At 38.5% G+C, this 14209-nt stretch overlaps 1 protein-coding gene across 1 annotated transcript in view; it reads left to right on the top strand.

The window, feature by feature from the left end:
* The window catches only part of UBASH3B (ubiquitin associated and SH3 domain containing B), a 146603-nt gene extending 132653 nt beyond the window's left edge, over positions 1-13950 (top strand). The window contains exons 12-14 of the mRNA XM_028528869.2: positions 9202-9308; positions 11000-11109; positions 12559-13950. Coding sequence (XP_028384670.1) covers positions 9202-9308; positions 11000-11109; positions 12559-12696 — 355 coding nt within the window. The 3' untranslated portion in view covers positions 12697-13950. The remainder of the gene's footprint in view (positions 1-9201; positions 9309-10999; positions 11110-12558) is intronic.
* Positions 13951-14209: the final 259 nt, after the last annotated feature.

Below are 14209 nucleotides of genomic sequence, written 5' to 3'. Positions count from 1 at the left end.
TATGTAGTCAACTATTATTTGACAAGGGAGCCAAGAATACTCAATGGGGGAAAGATAAAGTCTTCAATAAATGGTGTTGGAAAAAGTGATTAATCACATTCAGAAGAATAAAATTGGACCCTAGTCTTACATCACTTACAAAAATTAACTGAAAATGAATTCAAGACTTAAACTTAAGAATGACATTATAAAAAAATTTGAAGGAAACATGGGAAAACTTTCTTGGCATGATTTGGGCAATGATTTTTTGCGGGGGTGACACCAAAAGCACAAGTAACAAAACCCCAAATTAATAAGTGGGACTATATCGAACTAAAAGACTTTGATAAGCAAAAGCAACAATCAACCAAATGAAAAGTCAACCTATGGAGTAGTAAAAATATTTGCAAGTCATATACCTGACAAGGGGTTAATATACAAAATTTATAAAGAAGTCACATAACTCAATAGTAAAAATGAAAACTGATTAAAATATGGGCAGGGCTTTCCTGACCTGTGCTGGCCTTGGTAGGCAGCTTGGCTCATCCATACTCACCCAGGCCTAGCAGAGGCAGCCATCAAATGTAGCTTGTTTGTACCTCCTAACAGGTGGTCCAGGGCTGGTTACAGGTAGCATATGATATTGACTTTCACTGGAGTCCCTCCCAAGAGGCTCCAGAGCCAGCACACCTGTGGCTGGCTTGAGACCACACCAGGGCACAACCCAATTAGGTCCACAAGTGGCACAACCAGAAGGGATATGTTGGCAGACACCAGACCCTGCTGGGGAAAATCCACTTCATGAGATCATCCTCTGAACAGCAGTCAGTACAGTGTGGTCAAGGTCAGTTCTCACAGTCAGCCAGCCTGTGGGTCAACCCCACCCAAAAACAGTTGACACTCAACTACAACAGTTGACACTCAACTGCAACAGTGGGGCTCAGATAACCCACACAAGGGACATTCCAGAAAAATGGAACTTTGTGGGGAAGAATGGGTGAAGTTAATGAGAACTTCAACAAAGAGATAGTAAGCATAAAAAGGACACAAAGAGCAAAAATGAACCATGCAGAAATGAAGAACACAATATGTGAAATGAAGAATATACTGGAAGGAATCATCACAGCAGTTTAGATGAAGTGTGGATTGGTCAGCAATTTGGGAGACAAGCACAAAACACCAAATGAGAGCAAATACAATGAAGAATTTTTAAAAATTGGGTAGTTTAAAACACCTCTGAGACAACATGAAGCATAACAACATCTGAACCCTAAAGGTATCAAGAGGAGAAGAAAGAGAGGAAGGGATTGCAGACCTCTGATAAAATAATGACTGAAAACTTTCCTAACCTGGTTAAGGACAAAGCACACAAGTCCAGGAAGTACAGGGAATACGAAACAAGATGAACCTCAGGAGGCCCTTATGAAGACATATTATAATTAAAATGCCAAAGGTTAAGACAGAGAGACTCCTAAAAGCAGCAAGAGAAACACAGTTAGTTACTTACAAAGGAGCTTCCATTACACTGTGAACAGATTTTTCAACAGAAAATTTGCAGGCCAAAAGGGATTGTCAAAAAGTATTAGAAATGATGAGAAGCAAGGACCTGCAACTAAGACTACTGCACCCAGCAAGACTTACCTTTAAAATTGAAGGAGAAATAAAAGCTTCCCAGACAAAAGCTAAAGGAGTTCATCACCACCAAACCAGTATTACAAGAAATTTTAAAGGGACTTGTTTAAAAAGAAGAAAGAAAAAAACAAATGAATATAATATGAATAATAAAATGGTAACCAATATGTATTTCTCAACAATCAATTTAAAAAACATAGGGTAGCTGAATGGATAAGAAAATAAGATCCATATATATGCTGTCTACAAGAGACCCACCTCAGATCAAAAGAGAAACACAAACTGAAAGTAAATGAATGGACAAAGTATTTCATACAAATGGAAGCTAAAAAATACCTGGAGTAGCAATACTTGTATCAGACAAAATTGACTTTATAATAAAGGATACATTAGGAGATATAAAAGTTCATTACATAATGATGAAAGGATCAATCTGACAAGAAGATACAATCCTTGTAAGTATTTATGCACCCAACATAGGGGCACCTACATCTATAAGGCAAATACTGATAGACATAAAGGGAGAGATCAATGATACAGTCGTATTACAGGACTTCAACACCCCATTGACATCAATGGATAGATCTTCAAGAAAGAAGCTCGACAAGGAAAGAGCAGCCTTACATGACACACCAGACCAGATGGATTTAATTGATATTTTCATAGCTTTTTCACCCCAAACAAGTAGAATATACATTCTTTTTAACATTTCCTTTTTTATAATATTTTACTTATTTCATTTTAGACAGAAGGGAAGGGAGGGAGAGAAACATCAATGTGTGAGAGATACATCAATCAACTACCGCTCGCATGGTCGCAACTGGAGACCTGGCCTGCAACCCAGGCATGTGCCCTGACTGGGTATCGAACCACCAACACAGGCAAATGCTCAATCCACTGAGCTACACCAGCTACAGTGCTTTTTAACATTTTCTAGGATTCACCTCATAGATCATAAAACAAGTCTCAATAAATTTAACATTGAAAGCATGTCAAGCATTTTCTCCAAATACAATGGTATGAAACCAGAAATCAATTACAAGAAAAAGAACTAAAAAATACACAAACACGTGGAGGCTAAATAACAATTTACTAAAAATAAGTTAACAATGAGATCAAGGGAAAAAATCAAAAGATACCTTAAGATAAGTGAAGATAAAAATATAACAACCCCAAATCTATGGGATACAGAAAAAGCAGTACTAAGAGGTAAAACACAACAATACAGGCCTACCTCAAGAAACAGGAAAAATCTCAAATACATGATCTAACCTTACACCTAAAGGAACCATATAAAGAACAAACAAAGCCCAAAGTGAGTAGAAAAGAAATAATAAAAATCATTGCAAACATAAATGAAATAGAGTCTAAAAAATACTAATACTCAGTGAAACAGAACTTTAAAAAGATAAACAAAATTGATATACCTTTAACCAGACACATCAAGAAAAAAAAGACCCAAATAAATAAGATTAGAAATGAGAGAACTGACAACTGATACCACAGAAATACAAAGGATTGTTAGAAAATATTGCAAACAACTATGTGCCAGCGAATCAAAAATCTGGAAAAATGGATAAATTCCTAGAAACATAATCTCCTAAGACTGAATCAAGAAGAAAGAAAATTTGAGCAGACTGGTTGTAATGAACAAAATCAAAACAATAACCAAAAAACTCTCAACAAACTCCTGCACAGTATGCCTTCACAGGTGAATTTTACCAAATATTCAATGAAGAACTAGCACCTGTCTTTCTCAAACTATTCCAAAAATTTCAAGAGGAAAGAAGACTCCTAAGCTCATTTTATAAGGCCAGCATTATCCTGATTCCAAAACCAGATAAGACACTACAAAGTAAGATTATACCCCTATCCCTGATGAACATAGAAGCAAAAATCTTCTATCAAGTATTAACAGACCTCATTCAGCAATAATACATCATGAGATCATACACCATGATCAAGTGAGATTTATTCCTGAAATTCAAGGTTGTTACAATATCTGCAAGTCAATTAACATGATACACCACATAAACAAATGGAAGGATAAAAATCATGTGATCATATCAGTAGGCGTAGAAAAAGCATTTGACAAAATTCAGCACCCATGTCTGATAAGAACTCTGAGCTAAGTGGGAATAGAGGGATCATACTTCAACATAATAAAGGCCATATATGACAAACCTACAGCTAACATCATACTCAGCAGAGAAAAACTGAAAAGCATTTCCCTTAAGATCGGGAACAAGACAAGGATGTCCACTTTCACTATCCTTATTCAACATAGTACTGAAAGTCCTAGCCCCAGCAATCAGACAAGAAGAAGAAACAGCATGCATCTAAATTGGAAATGAAGGAATGAAACTCATTCTTTTCAGATACCATGATTCATACTGTATATAGAGAGCCCTAAAGCCTTCTCCACCAAGAAATTACAAGAATTGATAAATGAATTCTGTAAAGCAGCATACAAAATAAAGACTCAGAAATCAAGTTTCATTTTTATACCCTAATAATGAACTATTAGGAAGAGAAACTACAAAAACTAATCTTATTTACAATTGTATGTAAGAAATAAAGCATCATGGAATAAATTTTAACCAGGGAGGTGAAAGACCCATACTCAGATAAATTATAAGACAATAAAGAAAGAAATTGAAGGAGATATAAATGGAGGCATATATCATTTTCATGGTTAGGAAGAATTAATATCATTAATATGTCCATACTGCCCAAAGCAATCAATAGTTCAATGCAATTTCTATATAAATACCTATATAATTTTTTTCAGAACTACAAGAAATAATACAAAAATTGATGTGAACCAGAAAAGAACCCAAACAGCCATAGCAATCTTGACAAAGAACACAGTGGGAGCCCTGGCTGAGTGGCTCAGTTGGCTGGAGCATCAGCCTGTACACCAAAAGGTTGTGGGTTCAATTACTGGTCAGTGCACATGCCTAGGTTGCCCATTTGATCACTGGTCAGGACACATATGGGAGACAATGGACTGATGTTTCTCCCTCTCTCCCTACCTCTCTCTAAAACCAATATACATATCCTCTGGTGAGGATTAAGAAAAACAAAAAAAATTTTTTAAAATGGAGAACAAAGTTAGAAGTACCACATTATATGCTACAAGTCCATAGTAACCAAAACAGCATGGTACTGGCATAAAAATAGACATATAGATCAATGAACAGAATGGAGACAGAAATAAACTCATGCCTATGTGGTCAATTCATATTCAAAAAAGGAGGCAAAATCATACAATTGTGTAAAGACAGTTTATTCAATAAATGGGGTTGGGAAAGTTGGATAGATACATGGAAAAAAGTGAAACTAGACCACTTTCTTACACCATATACAGAAATAAACTCAAAATGGATTACAGACTACCAAGTAAGACTCAAAACCATAAAACTTTTATAAGAAAAACATAGGCAGTAAAATATCTGACATTCTCTTGTCAATATTTTTTTCTGATACATATTTTTGGGCAAGAGAAACAAAAGACAAAGTAAACAAATGGGACTACATCAAACTAAGAAAGTTTTGTACAGCAGAGGAAACCATCAGCAAATCCAAAATACAACCTACTGAATGGGAGAAGATATTCATCAATGATACATTGAATAAGGGGTTAATATACAAAATTTGTAAAGACCTCATGCAAGTCAACAGCAAAAACAAAACAAAACAATTCAGTTAAAAAGTGGGTAGAAGGTGGGAGGAGGTGTGAAGGAGGAAAATGGGACGACTGTAATAGCATAATCAATAAAATATATATATTTTTAAAAATGTGGGCAGAGGACCTGAATAGACACTTTTCCAAAGAGGACATATAGATGACCAATAGACATGAAAAGATGTCACTCATCAGAGAAATGCAAATTAGAACCACAGTGAGCTATCTCACACCTGTCAGGATGGCTATCATCAATGAATCCACAAGTGCTGGTGAGGATGTGGAGAAAAGGGGGACCCCAGTGCCCTGTTGGTGGGAATGCAGGTTGTTGCAGCCACTCTGGAAAACAATATGGAGGGTTTTCAAAAAATTAAAAATGGGAGCTCCAGCAAAGATGGAGGTGTAGGTAGAAACCCTTCCCTTCCTCCCACAACCAAAAGGAGGATAACAACCAATCTAAAATCAATAAACAATCAAAAACCAGAAAATCAAACTGCATGGAACTCCGACAACCAAAAATTAAGAAAAAATCAACCAGAACAACCAGACCAGTATGGCAGACTCCACGGGTGACTCAGAAAAACCACAGCGAGGCAGCAGAGGGCTGGGGCTGACTGCGGAGCTCCCCAGAGCTGCATGGGAGGGAGTGACTTAAAGGGGAAAACTGAGACTCAGAGCTGACTATGGGCTACAGCTGGGTAGGCCACCGTGGGAGATACTTCCCGTCTGACTCAAGAGTCTGTTGGAAAGTGCACTAGAGAGGAGCAGACAAGTTGCATTGTTCCCTCTCTGGCCCCCCCACCACAGGCAGCTCAGCATAGAGGGTTGCATGGGTGACTACCTAAGGCCCCGCCTCCTTACAACCTATCAGCTGTGCCAAGACAAACAAATATGGCTCACATGAAAGAACACAGCAAAACCTCAGAAAGAGAACTAAGTGATGAGGAGATTGCCAGCCTATCTGATGGACAATTTAAAGGCCTGGTAATCAAAATGCTCATAGAACTGATTGAGCTGGTCGAAAAATGAAAGAACAAATTAAAGATACCCAAGATGAAATAAAGCAAAATATTCAGGGAACCAACAGTGACAAGAAGGAAACTAGGATTCAAAGCAATGATTTGGAAGAAATAAACATCCAACTGGATCAGAATGAAGAAATAAGAATCCAAAAAAATGAAGAGAGGCTGAGGATTCTCTGGGACAACCTGAAATGTTCCAATATCGAATTACAGGGTGCCAGAAGGAGAACAACAGCAATACATTGAAAACTTATTTGAACAAATAATGAAGGAAAACTTACCCAATCTGGTGAAGAAAATAGACTTCCAGGAAGTCCAGGAAGCCCAGAGAGTCCCAAAGAAGTTGGACTCAAAGAGGAACACACCAAGGCATATCATCATTAAGTTACCCAAGATTAAAGACAAAGAGAAAATGCTAAAAGCGGCAAGAGATAAGGGGACAGTTACCTATAAAGGAGTTCCCATAAGGCTATCAGCTGATTTCTCAAAAGAAACCTTACAGGCAAGAAGGGGCTGGAAAGAAATATTTGAAGTCATGGAAGGTAAGGACCTACATCCAAGATTACTCAATCCAGCAAAGCTATCATTTAGAATGGAAGGGCAGATAAAGTGCTTGCCAGATAAGATCCAGTTAAAGGAGTTCATCATCACTAAGCCCTTATTATATGAAACATTAAAGGGACTTATCTAAGAAAAAGAAGATAAAAAATATGAACAATAAAATGACAACGAACTCACAACTATCAACAAATGAACCTAAAAGAAAAGAAGAACAATGAAAACAAAAATTAAGCAAACTAGAACAGGAACAGAATCAGAGAAATGGACATCACACAGAGGGAGTTCAGTGGGAGGGGGAAGGGAAGAGGAATAGGGGGGAAAAGGTACAGGGAAGAAGAAGCATAATTAGTAAGCATAAAATAGATGGGGAGAGATAAAAAATGATAAAGGAAACAGAGGACTCAAAGAACTTACATGTACAGCACATGGACATGAACTAAATGGGGGAGAATGCTTGGAGGGGTGGCAGGACAGGGTGGAGGAGGGATCAAGGGGAAAAAATTGGGAAAACTAATAGCATAATCAATAAAAAATACTTTAAACATTTTTTAAATGGAACTGCCTTATGACCCAGTAATTCCACTTTTGGGCATATATTCAAAGATAGTCAAAACACTAATTCCTAAGAATATAAATACCCCGATAATCATTGCAGCATTATTTACAATAACCAAGATACAGAAGCAACCCAAGAGCCCTTCAGTAGACAGTGGATAAAGAGGTGGTACTTTGTATGCAATGGACTATGATTCAGCCATAAAAAAAGAATGAACAGTCTTACCATTTGCAAAATTGTGGATGGGCCTAGAGATTATTATGCTAAGAGAAATAAGTCAGAGAAAGACAAATACCATATGACCTCACTTATTTGTAGGATCTGAAGAACAGAATGAATAGATACAGAGAACAGACCATTGGTTGCCACAGGGGAGGTAGGTTGGGGACTGGGTATACAGTATAGGGAATGTAGTTAATATTCAAATAACTATGTACAGTGCCAATTGTGTACAGCAAATATGTAGACAATTTTGTAAAGTCTGCATGTGATTGCCTAACCTCTATGCTGTACACCTAAAATTAATACATAATACTGAATATAAACTAATTGAAAAACAAAACTTCTATTTAAAAAATTTGCAGAAGGACTGAACAGGTATGTTTTCAAAGAGATATACAAATGGCCCACAAGTACATGAAAAAATGCTTAACATCACTAATCAATGAAATGCAAATTAAAACCACAATGAGACAGCACCTCACACCTATTAGGATGCTTATCATCAAAACTCAAGAACTGTCAAGTGTTGTCAAGAATGTGAGGAAAAGGGAGCCTTTCTGTAGCATTCTTGGGACTGTGTGTTGGTGTTGCTCTATGAAAGGCAGGCAGAGGTTTCTCAAAAAATTAAAAATGGAGTTATAATATGATCCAGCAATCCCAACTCTGGGTATATATCCAGAGGAAATGAAAACAGGATCTCAAACAAGAGATTTCTGCACATGTCACTTATGTGGACCCTATGAAAGCCAAACTCAGAGGAACCAACGTTAGAGTGGTAGTTACCAGGGACTGGAAGGAAATGGGGAGATGCTGGTCAGGGGTTACAAACTATCCAGTATGAGATAAATAAGTTCTGGGGAGCTAATGTACAGCATGTTGATTATAGTTAATAGTATATTTTATACTTTCTAGTTGTTAAGAAAATACATCTTAAATGTTGTTGCCCCAAAAATAGAAATGCTAATTGTGTTACGTGGTAGGCATATTAGCTAAGGCTTTGGCGATAATCATTTTGTAATATATGTATGTGAAACGAATGTGCTGTATACCCTAACCTTACACAATGTTATATGCTAATTATATTGCAATAAAGCTGGAAAAATGTTAAAAATAAAACCTATCCAAACAATATCCTTACAGGTTATTGTTTGTAAGGCTACTGAAGAGAGGCTTAGGCAATATCTAGTGCTCTAAATAGATAGTAATAGTACTAAATACTTTCTGCCTTGCTTCCTATTGTCTATAATGAGTTGCTTATGAATCATCTTGCATGTGAAACCTGCACCAAATGTTTCATTTTTCAACTGGTCACTCTGACACTCTTCACTCCTGGCCTTTATTTCTGTACATTTTGTACATTTTAACCCCATGTCTATATAGTGGATACTCTAATACTCTGCCTCCTCCCTTTCCCCAGGAAATGGATAAACAGAATTAGAGAAACTTTAGAAGGATCTCGAAATGAAACTTAAGAGTAATATCAATTGCTTTGTCTTGAGATCAAAGTGTTCTTTTGCTTTTGTTTTATTTTTCTATTACAGACCTCATATTCCAGTCAGCAAATTAGTCGCTTCAGAGTCCTATGACACTTATATCAATAGAAGTTTTCAAGTAACAAAAGAAATAATAAGTGAATGCAAAAGTAAAGGTAAGTAGTATTATTTTGGACTCTGTCTTTAAATAGGTGACCATTTTTCCAGCATGGTTAATAGGCTATTCAAGATGTTTCAACTTCTTTTGCTAGACTCACTTAATAAATAAAAAGTCTTTCCAAACTCTCTTGTAGATACTTTCATATTAAATTTGTAGTATTCTCTTATATACCTAAAAGGGTGGGTATTCCATGGGAATACACCAAATTTAGTTTCAAAATGAAGTAACTTAGATTTTGACATGAGAGCTCTTTATCTTGCACTTCATCTTCATGAAGTGCAACTAACATTGCTTTTCCCAACCTAACATTGTTTTTCCCATAAGTGATCCAGAGCATGAACATCTACACACAAACACACCTACACAAACACACATACTGCCACTATCACCACCAAGCAGGAAGTGTTCTATAAGGCTCCAGTCTATTTGCTATTGAATTTTAAAAACATTGAACTACAATCGTTAACGATATGTAAAACTGACTATTCACTACAGAATTTTTAGTAAAAATGCAGGTTGCAAAAGAGTATAAACATTCCCATTGCTTTTTTAAGTTAAAATATGTGTCTTTATAGAGCAAAGCCTGGAATTATACACATTGAACTGTTAACAGTGGAGACCCCTGGTTAACAGTTCTGCGGATGATTCCCACCTCTCAGTCATCACTCACAAATCCACCCACACTACTTCCACTTCCATGACCCTCCTGTAATGACTCCCAGCATATTCTACCAACCAGAACGTTGCCAGTGCTCACAGGTCTACATGGCAACACTGAGAACTCTACTAAGAGTAGCAGAGAGAACTGTAGGCAAAGGATGGTTTTGTATCTTGATTGTGGTATATTTTCAAAAAGATACACATGTGACAGAATTAAGAAAACCTGGTGAAAGTTAAATGAGCTACGTGAATTGTACCAGTGTCCATTTCCTGACTGTGATAAAATGCCAATTAGGCAAGACATCAGAGGAGACTGGGTAAAGGGTGCATGGGACCTTCCCGGTATGTGTGTATGTGCAATGTACATACTCTGTGTACACACCCACACATTGTGTATAGATACATAGTATGATACACATGGAACATGTCATACACATTCCTGCTGTGAACATACAATACATAAAGCTGACCCTCGACTAGTGCAGGGTTACGAATGCCAACCTCCATGCAGCTGGAAGTCCACATGTCACTTTGACTCCCCAAAAACTTTACAAAGAGCCTACTGTTGAGTGAAAGCCTTACCGAATGGTCAATTAACACGTATTTTGTGTGCTTTATGTATGATATACTGTATTCTTACCATAAAGGAAGCTAGACAAAAGAAAGTTATTAAAGAAATCCTAAGAAAGAGAAAATCCATTTACAGTATTTAATGAACAATATTTGCACGTAAGTGGACCTATACAGTTGAAACCCATGTTGTCCGAAGGCCAACAGTAACTTCATATATATACAAGTGTACTACACATGTAACCTATGAACCTATAATTATTTTAAGATTAATGGGTTTTTTAATGACATGAGGCTGCCTTAACAATACAAAGCATTTTCAGAATTTTGTTTGTCCAATTCGTCTCTTTCTTGAGACTGCTTGCCCCTCCCCAGAACACTTGGCTTCCAGCATTCACAAAGTTTACATATGTCTGTATAGAAATGGTCTTCTTAGTCCTTGCTTTTCACCCCCAGGAAATAACATCTTGATTGTGGCCCATGCATCTTCCCTCGAAGCGTGTACCTGCCAGCTTCAGGGCCTGTCCCCTCAGAACTCCAAGGACTTTGTACAAATGGTCCGAAAGGTAACTCACACTTGCTTTCCGGGGGCCTGTGGTGCCCAGTCATTTTAGAACAGTTCAATGCCTGGCTGATAACTAGGTTCTCTGAGGCATGTGCTCTGAGCTAGGAAGGTGCATTTATTGATTCACTCAACCAAGAAGCACTGAATGGTACTCTGTGTAAGGCACTTTATTAGACCTGTGTAAGAGAAAAAGTCATGTTTGACCTAGTTCTAGTTTCTTAGAGCTAAAATTAAGAAGTAGCTAAAGATTATAAGCAAATTGTCTGGCTTTCCTTGAGTACTGAGGATTGGATGAAGGGGGTGGGGGCAAAGCTCAGCCGGAAGCAAGGTCCTGGCTGGTTGGCCACAGGAAGCAATGATTTCAAATGTCAGACGGAAAGGCAAACCCAGAAACAGGGCAGTGAGCCAGAGGCCGTGAGCCTGACCCACACATCTGGGTTCTTCCTTCTCTGTCAGCCGCCCTCCCACACACCTCCGTCCAAGCTGATGAATATGATTCCTCCATATGCCCCCAGAGACTGGCTTAAACTCAATTGCAATAGTCTTCTCATTTTTTAAAAGCTTATTTATGCATCTTTCTTTCCCTTTACTCTCTAAGCTGCTGGAGGGCAGAAATTTGTGTCTTGTTTATAAATGCAGCTCTGTACACACACACAAAATAAGCTTTTAGATGCTATGAACACTGAGATGAGGAAGGGCACAGCTCCCACTTTGGATGTTACAGACACACATGGAAATACGTAAATAAATAAAGCTGGGTAAAACAAATGAACAGCTCTTCAAAAACTGAGTCACCTTCCCACTGTCTAAGTATCACGTCAGACATGTTTAAGCTGCAGTTTTTTAAAATATATATATTTTTTATTGATTATACTATTACAGTTGTCCCAATTTTTCCTCCTTTGCCCTCCTTTGCATAGTATCCCCATTCCCTCCAGCAACCCCCACCCTCCAGTTTATGTCCATGGGTCATGCATATAAGTTCTTTGGCTTCTCCATTTCATATACTGTTCTTTTTTTTATAGTGTTGTTCAAGTACAGTTGTCTCCATTTTCCCACCACTACTTTCCCCTGCCCTGTGGTTTTAGCTTGACTTATAGGAAATTAGGAGTTAACTCGCAGCACCTTAGCTTTCTATGTTGCCCTTTTTTCTCCCACACTGTTAAGAAGCCAGCTCTAATTGAGTAGTTGCACTAGAGGAGCTCACAATTTAATAAATGCTATTGGTGAATCCTCTTGCAATGTAAATACTCTTCCCTGTAACTTATCAGCTTCTCCCATTTCATTTTCCTTATGGATGTTGGGGGGATGCTTGTCTGTCAAGCCCCTACTGATTCCTATGAATATTCCTTATTCTCGAGGGCCACCTGTAACTCTTTGTGTCTAGGTAAAAGGGGAAGCATTAAACCTCTGTTTTCTACTTCCCACTTCTTTACTACTCTTACTGCAGATTCCATACTTGGGCTTTTGTTCCTGTGAAGAATTGGGAGAAACTGGAATATGGCAGCTGACAGACCCACCCATCCTTCCTCTTACCCATGGGCCAACTGGAGGCTTCAACTGGAGAGAGACCTTGCTACAAGACTGAACCACACCAATGGAGAAGGAAAAGGGCTTGCAAACGTCTTTGGAGAAGTGTCTTTTTGTGTGTTTAAAACGGTGAAAAAGTCTGCACCCCATTATAAGCAGACAGCTCAGAATAATTTGCATACTTCCTTTAATGCTTTAAAATTCTTGCGATGAGACTGTGCGTAAGGAAAAAAAAAAACCGATTCAGGGATAAAATTCATTCTGTCTCTGGACTCTTACCTAGCTAACAAGGATTTCGAGGATGGTCGCTCTAATTTGAGGCACCTGCTAAGGCAGAGGATGTATCCTTCCTTCCCCCAGCGCACCACCAAGGCCCCTGAGCCCTCACGTAGGGGCGCCAACCCAGCCTGAGGAAGGATACAGGAGGAAGGAGGGTGTCCAGACTCCAGCTGGAGCAACAGTGAGCTGCCAGTTTAGGGATGGGACTTTCTCTTTAACTCCGTGTTCTGGTCAGACAAAACCACGCTGAAGGATTCTTATCAGGCTCTCAGAAAACGTGCCCTACAGAGCATCTTTCTATTACACACCAAAATATTCTGTCAGTGTGACCCCCAGCGCTGCTGGGTCTGGACGCGTGCCCTGAGGACTTGGACGTTCCTTTGGTGCTGCCAGGTTTCTCCAGAGCAGCTGCCTGTATCTGTGAAATGGGGGACAAGGCACACTTGCTCTCCGAAGCACTTTTGGCTACTCAGGAGGAAAATAAAATAACTGTGTGAAGTACTCAACTGTAGGAGCAAAGAACTTGCAAAATATAAAGTGACTCTGAATTAACCATGTTGCGACCAAAAGAGCCACCGACTTCTGAATCACCGTGGTTGCTTGTCCTTGGCCCTGGAGTCTGGACTATGGTCACTGGGTTAAGGCAGTTGATGTTTTGAAAGGATGTGTGTGACATACATTTTTTAGTCAACAAAAAGCTCATTCTTGTGCAATACGGACATCTAGAAACCATACCAAGGATCAGGTTGTTGTTCATTCACATACAGCACATGTCCATCATAACAGGACATCCACAAATGCACCAGTTGTAGCAGGGATGCATAACGAAGTCAGGGAGCTAACGGAAATGACAGTCTCGACAGCACGGCTATGCAGGCTGTCCTGTGTTTGTTTTTCTAAAATAATTTTAAATATATAGGTAGGGCAACTTAAGGAAAGTTGGGAGAAGCACATCCTGTGGTTTCCCTTCACACCTGCTTCCTGAATCAAGAAGGAGTTTAGCTAAAGAAAATAAATGACAATCAAGCCAAAACATCAGTTATCAACGTCTACTTGATTGTGTGACGAGCTGAGTGCTGACGGCAGCAGACAGTGGTCTGGTCTGGTCTGTGTAGCATACATGTGCAAAATGAAATCCCAGCCACTTAAAGAGCATTAGTGCAAAACAAATCAATATATATTGTAGCATTGCATAGGCTTCAAAGCCCGAATGCATAAAATATGGTAAATATGGTGTATAGAAAATAGCCCTGACTGGTGTGGCTCAGTGGATTGAGTACCAACTTGCAAAC

Source organism: Phyllostomus discolor, chromosome 13 (assembly GCF_004126475.2).
Source record: "Phyllostomus discolor isolate MPI-MPIP mPhyDis1 chromosome 13, mPhyDis1.pri.v3, whole genome shotgun sequence".
Taxonomy (NCBI): domain Eukaryota; kingdom Metazoa; phylum Chordata; class Mammalia; order Chiroptera; family Phyllostomidae; genus Phyllostomus; species Phyllostomus discolor.
The sequence above is the reverse complement of the archived record's forward strand: the minus strand, read 5'-3'. Positions and strand labels throughout refer to the sequence as shown.